This window comes from Varroa destructor, unplaced genomic scaffold, assembly GCF_002443255.2.
Source record: "Varroa destructor unplaced genomic scaffold, Vdes_3.0 BEIS01000003.1, whole genome shotgun sequence".
Taxonomy (NCBI): Eukaryota; Metazoa; Arthropoda; class Arachnida; order Mesostigmata; family Varroidae; genus Varroa; species Varroa destructor.
In genome coordinates, this window is record NW_019211456.1 from 6,215,728 (window position 1) to 6,228,260 (window position 12,533).

The 12,533-nt window shown below is 39.7% G+C and overlaps 2 protein-coding genes across 7 annotated transcripts; both read right to left on the bottom strand.

The window, feature by feature from the left end:
• Positions 1–268: 268 nt before the first annotated feature.
• On the bottom strand, positions 269–4,777 carry Nthl1 (Nth-like DNA glycosylase 1). Of its 6 annotated transcripts, XR_002672383.2 has the most exons (7): positions 4,638–4,776; positions 3,874–4,074; positions 3,551–3,760; positions 2,143–2,416; positions 1,453–1,618; positions 713–1,104; positions 269–584 (listed from the first exon to the last, which is right to left on the bottom strand). XR_002672383.2 is itself a non-coding variant. In XM_022799746.2 (6 exons), exons 1-6 carry the CDS (start codon positions 4,659–4,661, stop codon positions 978–980), a joined length of 1,002 nt encoding a protein of 333 aa, XP_022655481.1. In that variant the 5' UTR covers positions 4,662–4,776; the 3' UTR covers positions 269–977. The 6 variants fall into 6 exon arrangements, 5 of the variants coding, with proteins under 5 accessions (XP_022655481.1, XP_022655482.1, XP_022655483.1 ...); XM_022799746.2 differs by having other exon boundaries at positions 269–1,104; XM_022799747.2 differs by having other exon boundaries at positions 269–1,104; positions 3,874–4,207; positions 4,638–4,771.
• A 3,763-nt stretch (positions 4,778–8,540) lies between these two features.
• Positions 8,541–9,746, bottom strand: LOC111247423 (uncharacterized). Its single transcript, XM_022798311.2, has one exon. It carries the CDS (start codon positions 9,206–9,208, stop codon positions 8,624–8,626), a length of 585 nt encoding a protein of 194 aa, XP_022654046.1. The 5' UTR covers positions 9,209–9,746; the 3' UTR covers positions 8,541–8,623.
• Positions 9,747–12,533: the final 2,787 nt, after the last annotated feature.

Below are 12,533 nucleotides of genomic sequence, written 5' to 3' on the forward strand. Positions count from 1 at the left end.
GCTGACTTTGTCAGTTCACGCTTTGCCTACGTGCCACCGTGGCGGTCCAAGTAAATGGTATGTCAAGGACAAAAAATACTTAGGCACGCTGCGATTTTATACAACTTGGTTCCACTAAATGCAATACGTATATATCTCGTTATACCCTTAGCGTCAGCATATTACGATTTGATACTCCTGTCGCACTCAATAGAGAGGGACATAGACAAATTGTTCCGAAGGTTAACCTATATAGTTCAACAAAAAAAAAAGAAAAAGGATTTTGGAATTAGTTATGACAGCACGAAAGCTCTCTATAAATTCAATTCGTTTATTTCGCTGTGCCATTTTTACGTTGTTCCACACTCTTGTAGCATTATACCATTGGGCCGCAAAGCGTAATCAACATAACCACATTTATACTTAAATTTTAAAAAAATCATTAGAGATTTTACAGCATAACAGGTACTACAGGCTCACTGGATTTCATAGTACAGTTTATAGGTAAACCGAACGTATTACTATAATCGTCTGGCAATTGAATACATTTCAAGATTCAGCTGAGTATGGCTTTTCTTGTCTATACCGTTCTTGCCACTCGCCATCTGAAACAAGCATAGACGTAACAGCTCCGTTGCCTTTCGACTCGATTCGGAAGCAATATCTTTTGTTAAAGCAGGCTTCATGCTAAACCAAGCCTAATCAAGGTTTCGACTGAACGTCTGATACAAACCTTTTCCCTGCACGGTATGCCGGATGGACGCAGGAAATGTGACTTACTTTTCTCACCATCAGATTACCGTAGACGCGCCTTTTATGGAATAAACAGATGCTGGTTTTATAGGAACAGCAGTTTGGTGTTTAAAACAAACAACAGGGGCGTACAGCAATGGACGCAGGAAATGCGAGACTTCCTTATATTAAGTGCGATTGAGTACGATTTAACTTTCCTTTAGCACTATTAAGAATTCGTTTAATTCCACTTATACCAATGCCTGCTACTTAGCCTTGAAGGCGCTAGGACAAATATGGTTGACGTTGCATTCTGAACACCTCGGTTTAACTGGTAGACAAACAGTCTGGCCGAAACCCACCAGGAGCCAATTCAATTCTTGCCACAACGAACTGTAAAGAAGCAACAAAACGCATATTGATATCGTGAACGCTTGGACTTCACCGCTGTATCAATAGAACTGAACTTCGAGTAACTGGTGCTCAATCACAAGCAGCCAATTTAAGTTAGGTTGCTTTCCATGTTAGAAAAATGAAATAGCTTAATCCAAATACGACAGTCATTATAATATTTTCACCTAGCGTAAACAGATATTACAAAGCCATTAAGTCCGCCTCTGTGCGGAAGAAATTATCCTTGTCTAAATTCGAAAGAACTTTGAATATAACACGTGGTACCAATTCAATCAATGCTGCGCAGATCTGAGATGCTTGCAAGCTTATACACAGATTTAGATTTACCTCGGCACCCACGACTCTATCTGAACACGAGTATCCTCCGGTGATTTTGTTGTTCCTTTCGGAAGCCATTTCCATCTCTGCGCAAGGCGGTGAACGTGTGTGTCGACGCCAATACCAACGGTCTCGTTCCATGCGCAATTCATTGCTAAATACGCCATTTTTGGGCCTATGCACACCGATGTAGTAACATTCAAATCATCCTATTTTAGATCTAAATCCAAAAATAAGACTACTGCCTCAGATAATTGTCTAATTTATACGAGACCAAAATGCGCATTGTTCAAAAAATTATCATGTTACATCGTATTGAAACATACAATATTCGCCATATCGATAATACCTCTGATGGTTCGTGTTTTTCGCCTAGTATGACAGGCATTCCATCGGACGGCTGGCTCCCAGCACGAAACGAAGCCTGTCTATGCTCGGATTCGAACTACAAGGTATCCCTAAGACTAGCAGGCAAATATATTTCCCACTAAGCTATCACGGGGACCTATCGATTATACCTAGTTCTGTAGTTGAAAAGAACAGAAAGCACACTAGAACGGAAGCAAAGGTCGAAATTACAAGCGCAGCATTATATGTTCAGTATCTAGCCCATATATTGATTGATATATAGGAATATGTAATTAATTTTATTATATTGTATAATAAACTAACTACAAACGCATGAGACCTGGCGTGTACCTATGCCCGGTAGCTTGCAAAGATCTTCTATGCTGTGTGGTATGTCCGATTTATACTTCTCGTAGCAAATCGCAGAAACCGCTTTAATATTCTTTGCCTTTGTTTTATAGAATCCAACGGGAAAGATCAACTTCGAAATCTCCTCTTCAGGTGTGTCCTTCAATTTGGCCGGAGTGAACCCATGTTCTCGTAGACGACAACACGCGGCAAAATTTACTTCGTCCTTTGTTTGCGCCGAAAGAAGCAGTGATATTAATATCTGAAAGCGTGTCTCCTGACAAAAAAAATTAAAAAGATTTCTTTAAATTGTACAAGGCTATCCATTTCTGGTGTTTCGGTTTCGTGCTGTGATAAATGAAATGAGCTTGTCAAATATGCACAATACACAGATATGATATTGTAAGCGGCAATGCTTGCCACTACGCTTACGATGTTATATCTCCTACGTGACTAGCTCGGGATTTCCTCACACGCTAAAAAAAAATGAAACACAAAATTGTTAAGTAAATCGGATGCGATTGCTTAATCTATGTAAATCGTTCTTTGTAAATGGCCTGAATGATCTTCTATGTCTACATGTTTATTAATCGAGAGAGAGGTAGAAATGTGAGTCAACTAAGAATACGATTCTCGATACAAAATTAAGGTTGATTTCCAGTTGCTTATTGAACCAGACTTCAATATTTCGCCTGGCCTGTGAGACTGAGCTGTTGTGTGAACAGGACATTAGGCATTTGTGCAGTACATTCAAAACAACGTAGAATAGCCCTAGCTGCTACGATTGAAGAGAAATTGAGGTATTTAAATTTCCAAGCTGTTCTGAGCCACTGTATTAATGACTTCTTCCATGCCTACTCGCCGTTAGTGTCCCAGACGCAAAACGAATAGACGCTCTAAACATGGCTGGTAAATACAACAAAATAGATCAATTTACTTGACTTTCACATTCGAATTTATTCAGGTCAAGTTTACAAACCCGAAAAAATGGTATTCTGTGCCAATTTCAGTACAAGTGGTTTGTCTGCATCCATAAGTTGGTATTTTATGTATCATCAATAGATTATCCTGTATTCGTGTGTAGATATTTAAAAATCGATTAGTATGTGACCTTGTATTGGGGCCGGATTTAGCTTTCTCGAATCCAAAAGTCTTACAACTTTTGATGACAGCATATATGTGTTTTTTATGAATATATATAAGAATATTATTAATATTTTATTTCTCTGTCTAGCGTGATATGAGTACCTGAGAAGTACACAATTGGAAAGTAATCACTATTTTCCAACTCGCTGTTTCCGGTGCAGAAAACTTTTCTGAGACTATTCTTCAAATAACCTTCATCCATATCTGTATTACGTTATAGTAAAGCCATACGCTTTTTTTGTAGTAAACGTTAGACGTCGCGTACCTTTGGTGAAGCCGTAGGATCGGCGCACATATGACAGCCCATTGTGTCTACCGGGGCATCTTTCTTGGAGCGCATAGCGCGAACTCCATCAATCAGTTCCATCCATCTCAAAGGTTCCCAGTGCGCTTTTTTGGCCTTGTACTGACTATCGCTTAAATCTTCGATATCGCCCGCGCAAGATGTAGTACTTCGCAAAGAAGTTTGGCCTTCCTATAAATTCAGTTTGTCATTACTTGCAAACCAGCACATCTGCTACGCATGACTATATAAAATGCATTTATGTTCAGCGAACAGTGTGTGTTATGCATAAACCTTGTACTTACTTCCTCTTTTTTAATTGCTTCGACCAAACGTTCAGCCGGCCTCTTCGTTTTCTCGGGCTTCTTTATAGTAGAGTTTTTTCCTTCCAGCGAAGCGCCCTTAGCAGGCCTCTGACGAGGTTTAGCTAACTTGAAGTCAGCCTTGTTAAGCTGCTGTGCAGCATCCTTATCAGATGACTGCGTCTTCGACCTTGTCTGAGGCATCTTAAATCATCAAATTGGTGTTTCAAAGAAACGTATTAGACGTATTAATGACACTACTTAAAAAAACAGAATAGAAAGAGTAATATAATGGTCCCGATAACGAAGAATGATTTCGATCGAGCGTACGCATTAACTGAAAATACATAAAAAAAAAAACAAATTAAATTAGTTACAAAGGTACTATCTGTAAAGCAAACGTATATCACAGTAATAATATCGACGTTGCTATAAACCAGCAGAGGCAAGTTATGTCTGGACTGTGCATTGTACAAGTCGGTAATATCAGTAGGTATTATTATATTACAGCATGTGACTTGAATGGAACTAATGGCGTACCGAAGATGTTCAATATGCTATTGATTGAAGGAGACGAAAAATAATTACCTGATTCATTGATATCACTGGTATCATGCGAACGGGAATAGCAACAACAGAGTAGAAAAATCAACTTGTACTAACTTTATTGATTAATGAACTTCAACGGCAATGGTTGAACTAGGTAAAACGGCACCTTTTCTACACAGCTTTATTGTCATCTAACAAAACTCATTTGCATTGTATACCTTTTCAATTTGCTGAATTTGCATTAGTCAAGCACTTGGTCGAAATCGAATGCTAACCAAAGGCGCACAACCCGTTTGACTACCAGCTGAATTAGCGTCTGCTATGACAGGTTGATCTGTATAAACAAAAACAAATACTGGCTTTTTCTAGAACAGCGAGCTGAGGGCTAAAACGTGTGCTTTTTGATCATGTAAATGTTTAACATTCTTCGATACTATGCCCAGCAGATGCATATTAAAATGCATTAGTCACGTAAACACGTGATGTATATATCTAATTGCCACTAATTGCAGGAGAAGCCACTGTTTGCCGTATATTAAGAACTCTAAAGCTCATTGAAATATGACATTAGAATCAGATGACATTATCTGATTATGTGGGGCACAACATATTGTCCCTGTCCATCTAGTAAAAACGAATGATCCAAAAAAAATGAACGTGGAGTAATATACGGTAAGATGCTATGTCAATCAATAGAGAATTACATCGTTGTCTGCAACACAACTTGAATGTACATATAGGCTCTTATTATAAATACCTATGCGATCATGCCTGGTTATCCAAAAAACGCTGCTTGGGGAAGGTCTGACAGAATTTTAACATTTATCCGTGAAAGTATCCAGGTAGCACTAATTCGCAACTCGTCTTTCTTAAACGTCTTTTAGATTTGTAAATCCTCATATTCTAATTTAATTGAACTCTAAGTTTAGCAAATTGTGGAAGATAGGTCAAAAATATACATATATCATCGTCTGATCTAATGGTTAGATCAACTAAATTTTCCAGAAAGTCCTATGCTTACAAATATGTAAGTTGAATGCTTGAATTTCATATTACTATATTCATGTTACTGATATGTATACACAGTACATATAGTTACCTCTAATCATACTATCGTATCCCAAATTAAGATCGTCGAGATAATTAAGTTGCTTTTCCTTGTTAAGCCCGACTCGAAAAAAACTTTAGATCGTTTTTATCATTCTTGGGAACTTTTCACATAATGCGGCGAAAAAATTAAAAATGAGGACCTAGATGAAGGTCAAATCCTTGTGGTTTACCATTGATAAAATACAGTTTTAAACTAAATAAAAATGATTGTTAATATCTTATGTAATGTATTATGAAATTAACCATATTTCTGTATCGGTTTTCTTTGGAAATTTGATTTGGTTTACTACTGTTATTTTCAACTGTTCTGTAAGAAAAAAAACAGATTCTTCAAATCGAATTTTATGGCGATACCGTTGAATGTTTTGGACTAGTTATCTATAATTAGTGTGTTTTGTATTTCTTCTGTAAAGAGAACGTTGCGCCGTTGACAGTCGTGTAACTTGCTTTTTAGCCGACTCTTCAGCGATTATTTTAAGATGATTTTGACTCTTGATTTGAAATCACCACACAATTACACATGGCAAGCTAAAATACCATTGTACTATATCTGTTCACGTCTAAAAGCCTAGATAGCCTCGAAACTCCTCAAAAATGTTTGCGAATATTATTGCGTAAGAACGAGGCACAGTCTTAAGCTCCAACAATTAGGTTAGATTAATTATTATTGTTCCACTATCACAGCATATTATTTATTTTTTGTATAAAGTTTTAGCGGGTAAATGACGTGTATGCTTTATGTATCTCTCTATTTTCGCTATATCATTTGTAGATATTATTTAATAGCTTGAGTAAAGACCAAATTACACCTTTTTCTGAACAGCTGTATTCTTTCTTTTAACACGTGTCATGATGCGCGAATCTGCGAATCATGCACGTACAGTACAGTATATATAGCTTTTGTCGCCGAGCAAAATAAAGCTTATCGATAGCTATGTACTTTTGTGATTTGTTTGAAAGAATCGACGGTATAACACGCGACGCTATTTATTGCTCTTTTTGACACCTATAAGTTATCGTAATCCAGTGGACTTAAATCTGGATTATATGGAAGCTGAACCTATAGCTGTTCTGTTTTCTCGATTCAGATTGTGAAACGCAGTCGAATGCTGGAGAGTGCTGGACTACTCATCTATGAAGTTCTTCAAAGATCAAGATATATGGCAGCAGTAACTACATCTTTTTTGGATGATATTTAGTAACAACAGACGTTTCTGATCTCGATTTCTTTTCATGAGTATCATTTTGCACCCGACCTTAGTTGGCGTTGCGGCTGAAATCGTTTTTCTCTTGTTGGACGCCATTCTTCGTTTGTTCTTCTTTTGCGTGCCTCTAAAGACCATTTCGTGTCTCGCCTATGGTAACGATATGATCCAGGCCAGTTTTTTGCCAGTAATAGTTGCGTAAATCGTCTCTAAAATACAACAAACTTGTTGACGTCTGTCCTAGGCTAGTGAGACTAATTAGTGAGTTTCTTTTTCATCTTCGGCATATTCCATACAGTTTAACGTTTATTTCGAGAAACTTTATGTTGAGTCGACGGGAAATGCCTTATACATGGTTTTGTCTTGCCTAAGAGCTTTTTTAATCATTAACTGTGTCTTCTATTTGAGGTTACAAAATGTAAATATCTTCCCTACGGTCTTCAACTTCCTAGTTTCTAATTCTTAAAATTATTGCATAAGTAATTAAGTGTCCTTTTTTTCTGAGAACCTTCTTGTACAATGTTTTCAGAAATCATTGATGAATTTCATCATGTTTGAATTTCAGAAGCTTAATCATTAAATGAACTAATTTTGAGCACTAAACAATATATTTTCCTTTAAACGTATTATTATTTGGTGAAATCTAATCAGCTTATAGCTGTAGATAACTAAACTACTTCGGACAACCTAATCTTTTTTCCTTTAATGGACAAAGGTTGCGACCGGGTCAATTAGTGTACCTAGCACCCCTCTAGATTAATCGATCTTGGTTTTTATAGAAATTTACGGACGAAAATAGATGCAGATACTATCTGGCAATGTAGGGAGCAGCGATCAAATGAGTACATAAACTTTTTGTTCATTTCGTTATGGATGTGACGTTGTATGTGTCTTCAATCAAAAACTCTAGTCCTCTATTTATATTATGTAAAATTTCTTGCTCTCTTGATGCATTTCGGTATCCGAATTCTTAGGTTTCGTGCCCTTTTTGGAACTAACACAAGCCAAAGTAATTAATCATATGTTGATCTTTCAGGTCAGGACTGTACCTTGATATTCCGATCCCCTCGATATCATGGACGTCAGAAACTTCATCATCATTGAAAATACAACAACGGAGTAATATAGAAATTTCTATATTTTATAATTCTTCTATAATCCTTGTATGAGATTTTTAGTAACCTCTCTAATGGCATCCTTTTGAAATCCAAACCAGTCTGTTTTCAGATATTCAGATTGTGGCTGTATATTATAACTGCTGATGGAAAAGCTGTATGTGCAACATTGTTGGCCATAAAACTGAAGACCTTCTCAAAAACTAGGCTGCGCTGCCCTGCGCTACTAATAGATTTTGACAATTATTTTTAGGGTTGTTTTATATTTGGGATAATTTCATTTGCTGATATGTATTGGGAGATGGTCTAACATGCTTAGTACCCCATTATCGAAAAGACCCAGTCTGATTTTTACGAGCCACAAGATTAAACTCCGCGGTGTACTAAAGACTTGCGCTCGTTGTAAAAACGGCAGTCCAGTATAATCCCTGTGATAGCTGGACACCCATAAAGAAAAGTACATTTCATGGTATATTTAAAGTGTCAAATTTCTCTGTCTATGTAGCAATGATTGCCCATATTTGCGTTGATAAATAATGATACAGGTACCTTCTTTCTACCAACTTTGTACATTCTGCCAATACAATATGGCTTAGAGTTACATTGCAACGTTCCGACATGCGAGTACAACTTTGCACGTTTCGCTTTGTACTACACCCTTATAAGTAAAAATAAAAAGGACACACCTGAATTTCTAAAAAAAAAGACATTTTATTAATCATAATCAAACACATGAAATCAGAACACACATTTTAGTTAGGTACAGATACGCATTCACTTGATGGTCGCCTCGTTAACTTGTCCCGAACAGCATGATATTGAAGATATATTATTAGTCGCTGGGTCACAACTACTTGGGCCTTGTTTATGCTGCTCCCGCGTCCGTTTGTATATGACACAAAGGTCGTTTCGGCGCGATAGGAAACTTGTTAACCAGTCGTACGAAGCCATCCCTGACTTTGTCCATGTCTTTGGAACATCTTTTCGAAGCTGGCTAGCTAGCAGGAAGGCCTCTCTTCGTACATCATCCGACGATGGCTTTCCATACCTCTTCAATTGTACTACAAGGCGATCTTCTTCGCTTGCCGCTAATAACTGCTTTGTTCTTGTATAGCCAATAACAACAGTCTTATTTCGTATTTTTATCACTTTTCCAGAGCTGGACGCTTCGTGTTCGCTTTGCACAGTGTGCGTCCTAAGTAGCTTTTTAACATAGCGATTGAGTGACATTTTATTGACGCCAAATCGACGCGCTGCGTCGGCTAGCTTGAGGCCACCAAGAACTGCTTTGACGGCGCCCTCCACCTGCTCCGTGGAGTAATCTCCACGGCACGTTTTGCGGGCATAACGTCGCACCATTTTGTGCGTATGTTGCACTGGGCAATCTCCAATGTATGCTAATGCTGTGCCTCTTTCTACCGAACAGAAGTCGAGGTGTAGTTTCCACGTAAGGTCCGCGATTCTTTTACGTTACGTCTTCCAGAAAATGCCGACTTTGCCCCTAAAACAATGTCTCCATTCGCTCTGACCGCACGTGAGTTGATATTTTCAGATCGTATTGTGTTGGTAGGGCCCTACATGACAAAGTGTCGCTCGGCCCCGCAGGCAGGCGCCAAAGGGGAAAGAGACATTTTTCTTACCCCCCACCAGGTTCTTGAATAACCACCGAGCGCTGCGCTTCGACTTAAACACAAAAGTGTTCTAGTTATTTTGTAGGGCTTAACCATTCAAAATTGAATTGCGCATTATGATGATGTGTGACGGTGTGCAATTTTGCGTTCTCCAGTGTAGGATCGTACGCTTAGGTCCACGGACAGTTCATAGAGTTGACTTCTATATTGCACTAAATAACATTCTGATACTATCGAAATATTTTATCCAGTTGTTCTGTAATTTGGCTCCGTATTTGGGAGAAGTATATTGGCGCCGCCTGTTATATTTGGGCTGATAAATGAATTTAATGTGATCGCTATGTGTGGGAAATTTCCATAAATATTACAAGTTACAAGCACTAAACGCAGAAGTAGGTCCTTGTTGGTGGTGAGTACACTGAGGTAGTTGCTTTATTTATTATATAGTTCCCTATAGCATAACATCTCGCTTATCACAAGCGATTTAAGTAAGATGATAGTAAGTATATTGTCTAACATAGTCGTGGACGTTTGTGTCCGTGACGAATCGCTTCATGCCAGTTATTACAATAATATTACATAAGATGGCACATGATAGGGTGCTGATAATCGTGGCAAGCAAAATGGGAGGTGCAAATAAAGATACGAAACGAGAAAGTTTTTTTCTTTTCAATTTGTTTGTAGCTGTTGCAACTTCCGCTGAATCGCGGTTGCATTTCAGAACGAGCGTTTTACCCTCGCCAGCCCATACGTTCTCCTTTCAGTTCTCTCGCCTGATCAGCAACGGGCTAACGAAAAGGGTTCACCATCGTGTGGCGCCTCCCAGTGGATAGCCCTGGAACTTTGCCACACTGCGTTCTTCAAACGTGTGGCGCTTGCGGGATTCCCTTTTACGCTACACGTTCGTCTGCAACTGTGTTACCAAATTAGTAAGACTACAGTTAACGAATCAATAGAAGCGCGCATTTGCACTCATTGAATTTATCGAGAGTCTACACTAACAGATAATTTATGACAACTTTTGCCCCTTAAGTACCTTTAGTATAACAATGACAGTTCAATTGTGGTTCAAGTATCCATTCAAAGTCATTTATGATCAAATATCAATGATCCTACTGTTACCACCCTATATACATATGAAAGGCTTTCATAAAAAGCGTATATATACATATAATGGAATCTCTATCATATACTTTATAACCTGATAAGTTTTAAAAAATTCGCAACGTAAGTGGTTCAAAAATTGGCCAAAACACCAGCTAACGCAAGTTTACGGTTTTCAATGCGAATGAATTTATCTCAATACGCGTCACTGAAACTACCGAAGCGAGGTTTGCTAAACTTAGTTTAAAAACGCAATTCAGATCTATTAGCGATCTTACCTTAAAAAAAACCAAAAATCTCGTTTGTTCATCTTTAATATAATGTAAGTTGGTTTAAGCTGAAATGGTCTTAGACGCTTCACATATAGCTCCGTTTGTACGAAAAAATCACTTTATATTAAAGTTTATACTGCCACCGTCCTTTACGATGGCGTCGAAGCACCGCATAGTATCTTAAGATGCCCCTGCCCCCAGGCATACCCTCTCAGGAATATGTTGCCTGAGGATATGGAATGATGATTTGGTGTTAAGTTATTATTAAATATCTTAATCATCTTTATGTGCTCGACCTAATGATCGAAATTAGGTTTTGTGAGCTTAAGGCGCAATTGGCACTCCGTAGTCACTCGTGTTCCTATGGTACAATCAAAACGGCAAGGAGAGACAATGATAACCCAGAGAGAAGAGTGCTAATATCAGCCATTCGGTTCCGTTCTATTGCCAGTAAAAATGGCTGCAGCGGAACAAATAAAGGGGAAAGAGTAGCGCAATCGAGGGATCACTGCTACTCGATCCGTAATTGTAACACGGCGGCACAATCGACGTAGTGCGGTGGTCGACAACGCTGACTCCGCTGCTATCAGCAGAAATAGCTTCTACATACCAGCGACAGCACTAGCAAGCAGAATACAAGTCAAGAAGTTTGGCCTGGCCGCCGTTACCACCAGGACCACCTCGACCAACATCAGCATCATCGTTACTGCTGCTGCCGCCGTCGTTGCCAACAGCACCCGCCCCACCTACCTTTCCGTACTATTCTTTTTCTTCTGCTGCTTTATAACTACTCTCCAGTTGCATTGCAGAAGCAGCCGCCGTTACCGAAGCAGCAGTAGCAACGGTAAGGCAGAACATGGACGGACCTCCAGCAGGCGTATGGCAAAGGAAAGGACAAATAGACAGATCACGCTGGGAGTCTGCGTTGGAGAGAGTCAGAGGGCGCAGGAGAGAGCCGAACAATCAAGCAAGACGAAAAGACTACGAGGGAAAGCAAGGGCAAGAGAGAGTTCTGGCCTTCCTGTCTGACTATGCAGGCCCTACGTTATAAGAATGGCAACGGTAGTGGCGGGTCTCGGGCCAAATGGTAGCAGACATGACAGTAAGCGAGCGGACGTAGACTGCGCTCGCAAACACAGACGCATACACATACTCCTCTGCCGTTTGAACCACGACAAACCAGCGAGCGGACGCTCAAATGCCCTAAGATCGAGTGCCTACAAGCCACGGGGTCCGTTAACCCGCAACTGCATACACAGACACAGTCGGCTGATACATACACAGACGTAGCCAAGTAAGTACACACCGAAAGCTGGCGGGTGAGCTGCAGCAGAAGCGGACGACAGGAAATAGGCGGTGGGCAATGGGTAAGGGTGAAGGAAGGGACGTCGCGCGCGCTCTTTTCGCGAATGCTCTTTTGAGGCGGGCGGCGAAGGGTGCGGTGGTGCAGAAAGAACCAATGGAAGAACGAAGGACGACGACTTAGTAGTGATCATAGCTGCGGGGGTAACAGAAGAGAAGAAGGCAAAAAGCAGAGGGCGAAAGGAAATGATGGACAGACGACGAGTTAGTGACGATGACGGCAGGCGCTAGCGGTAGTAGCAGGCCTCCTTCTTCTGCCTGGAGCCTGTCTTACGCTGCCGGCATAGAGAAAAGGAAAGAGGGGTGCTGACTGGC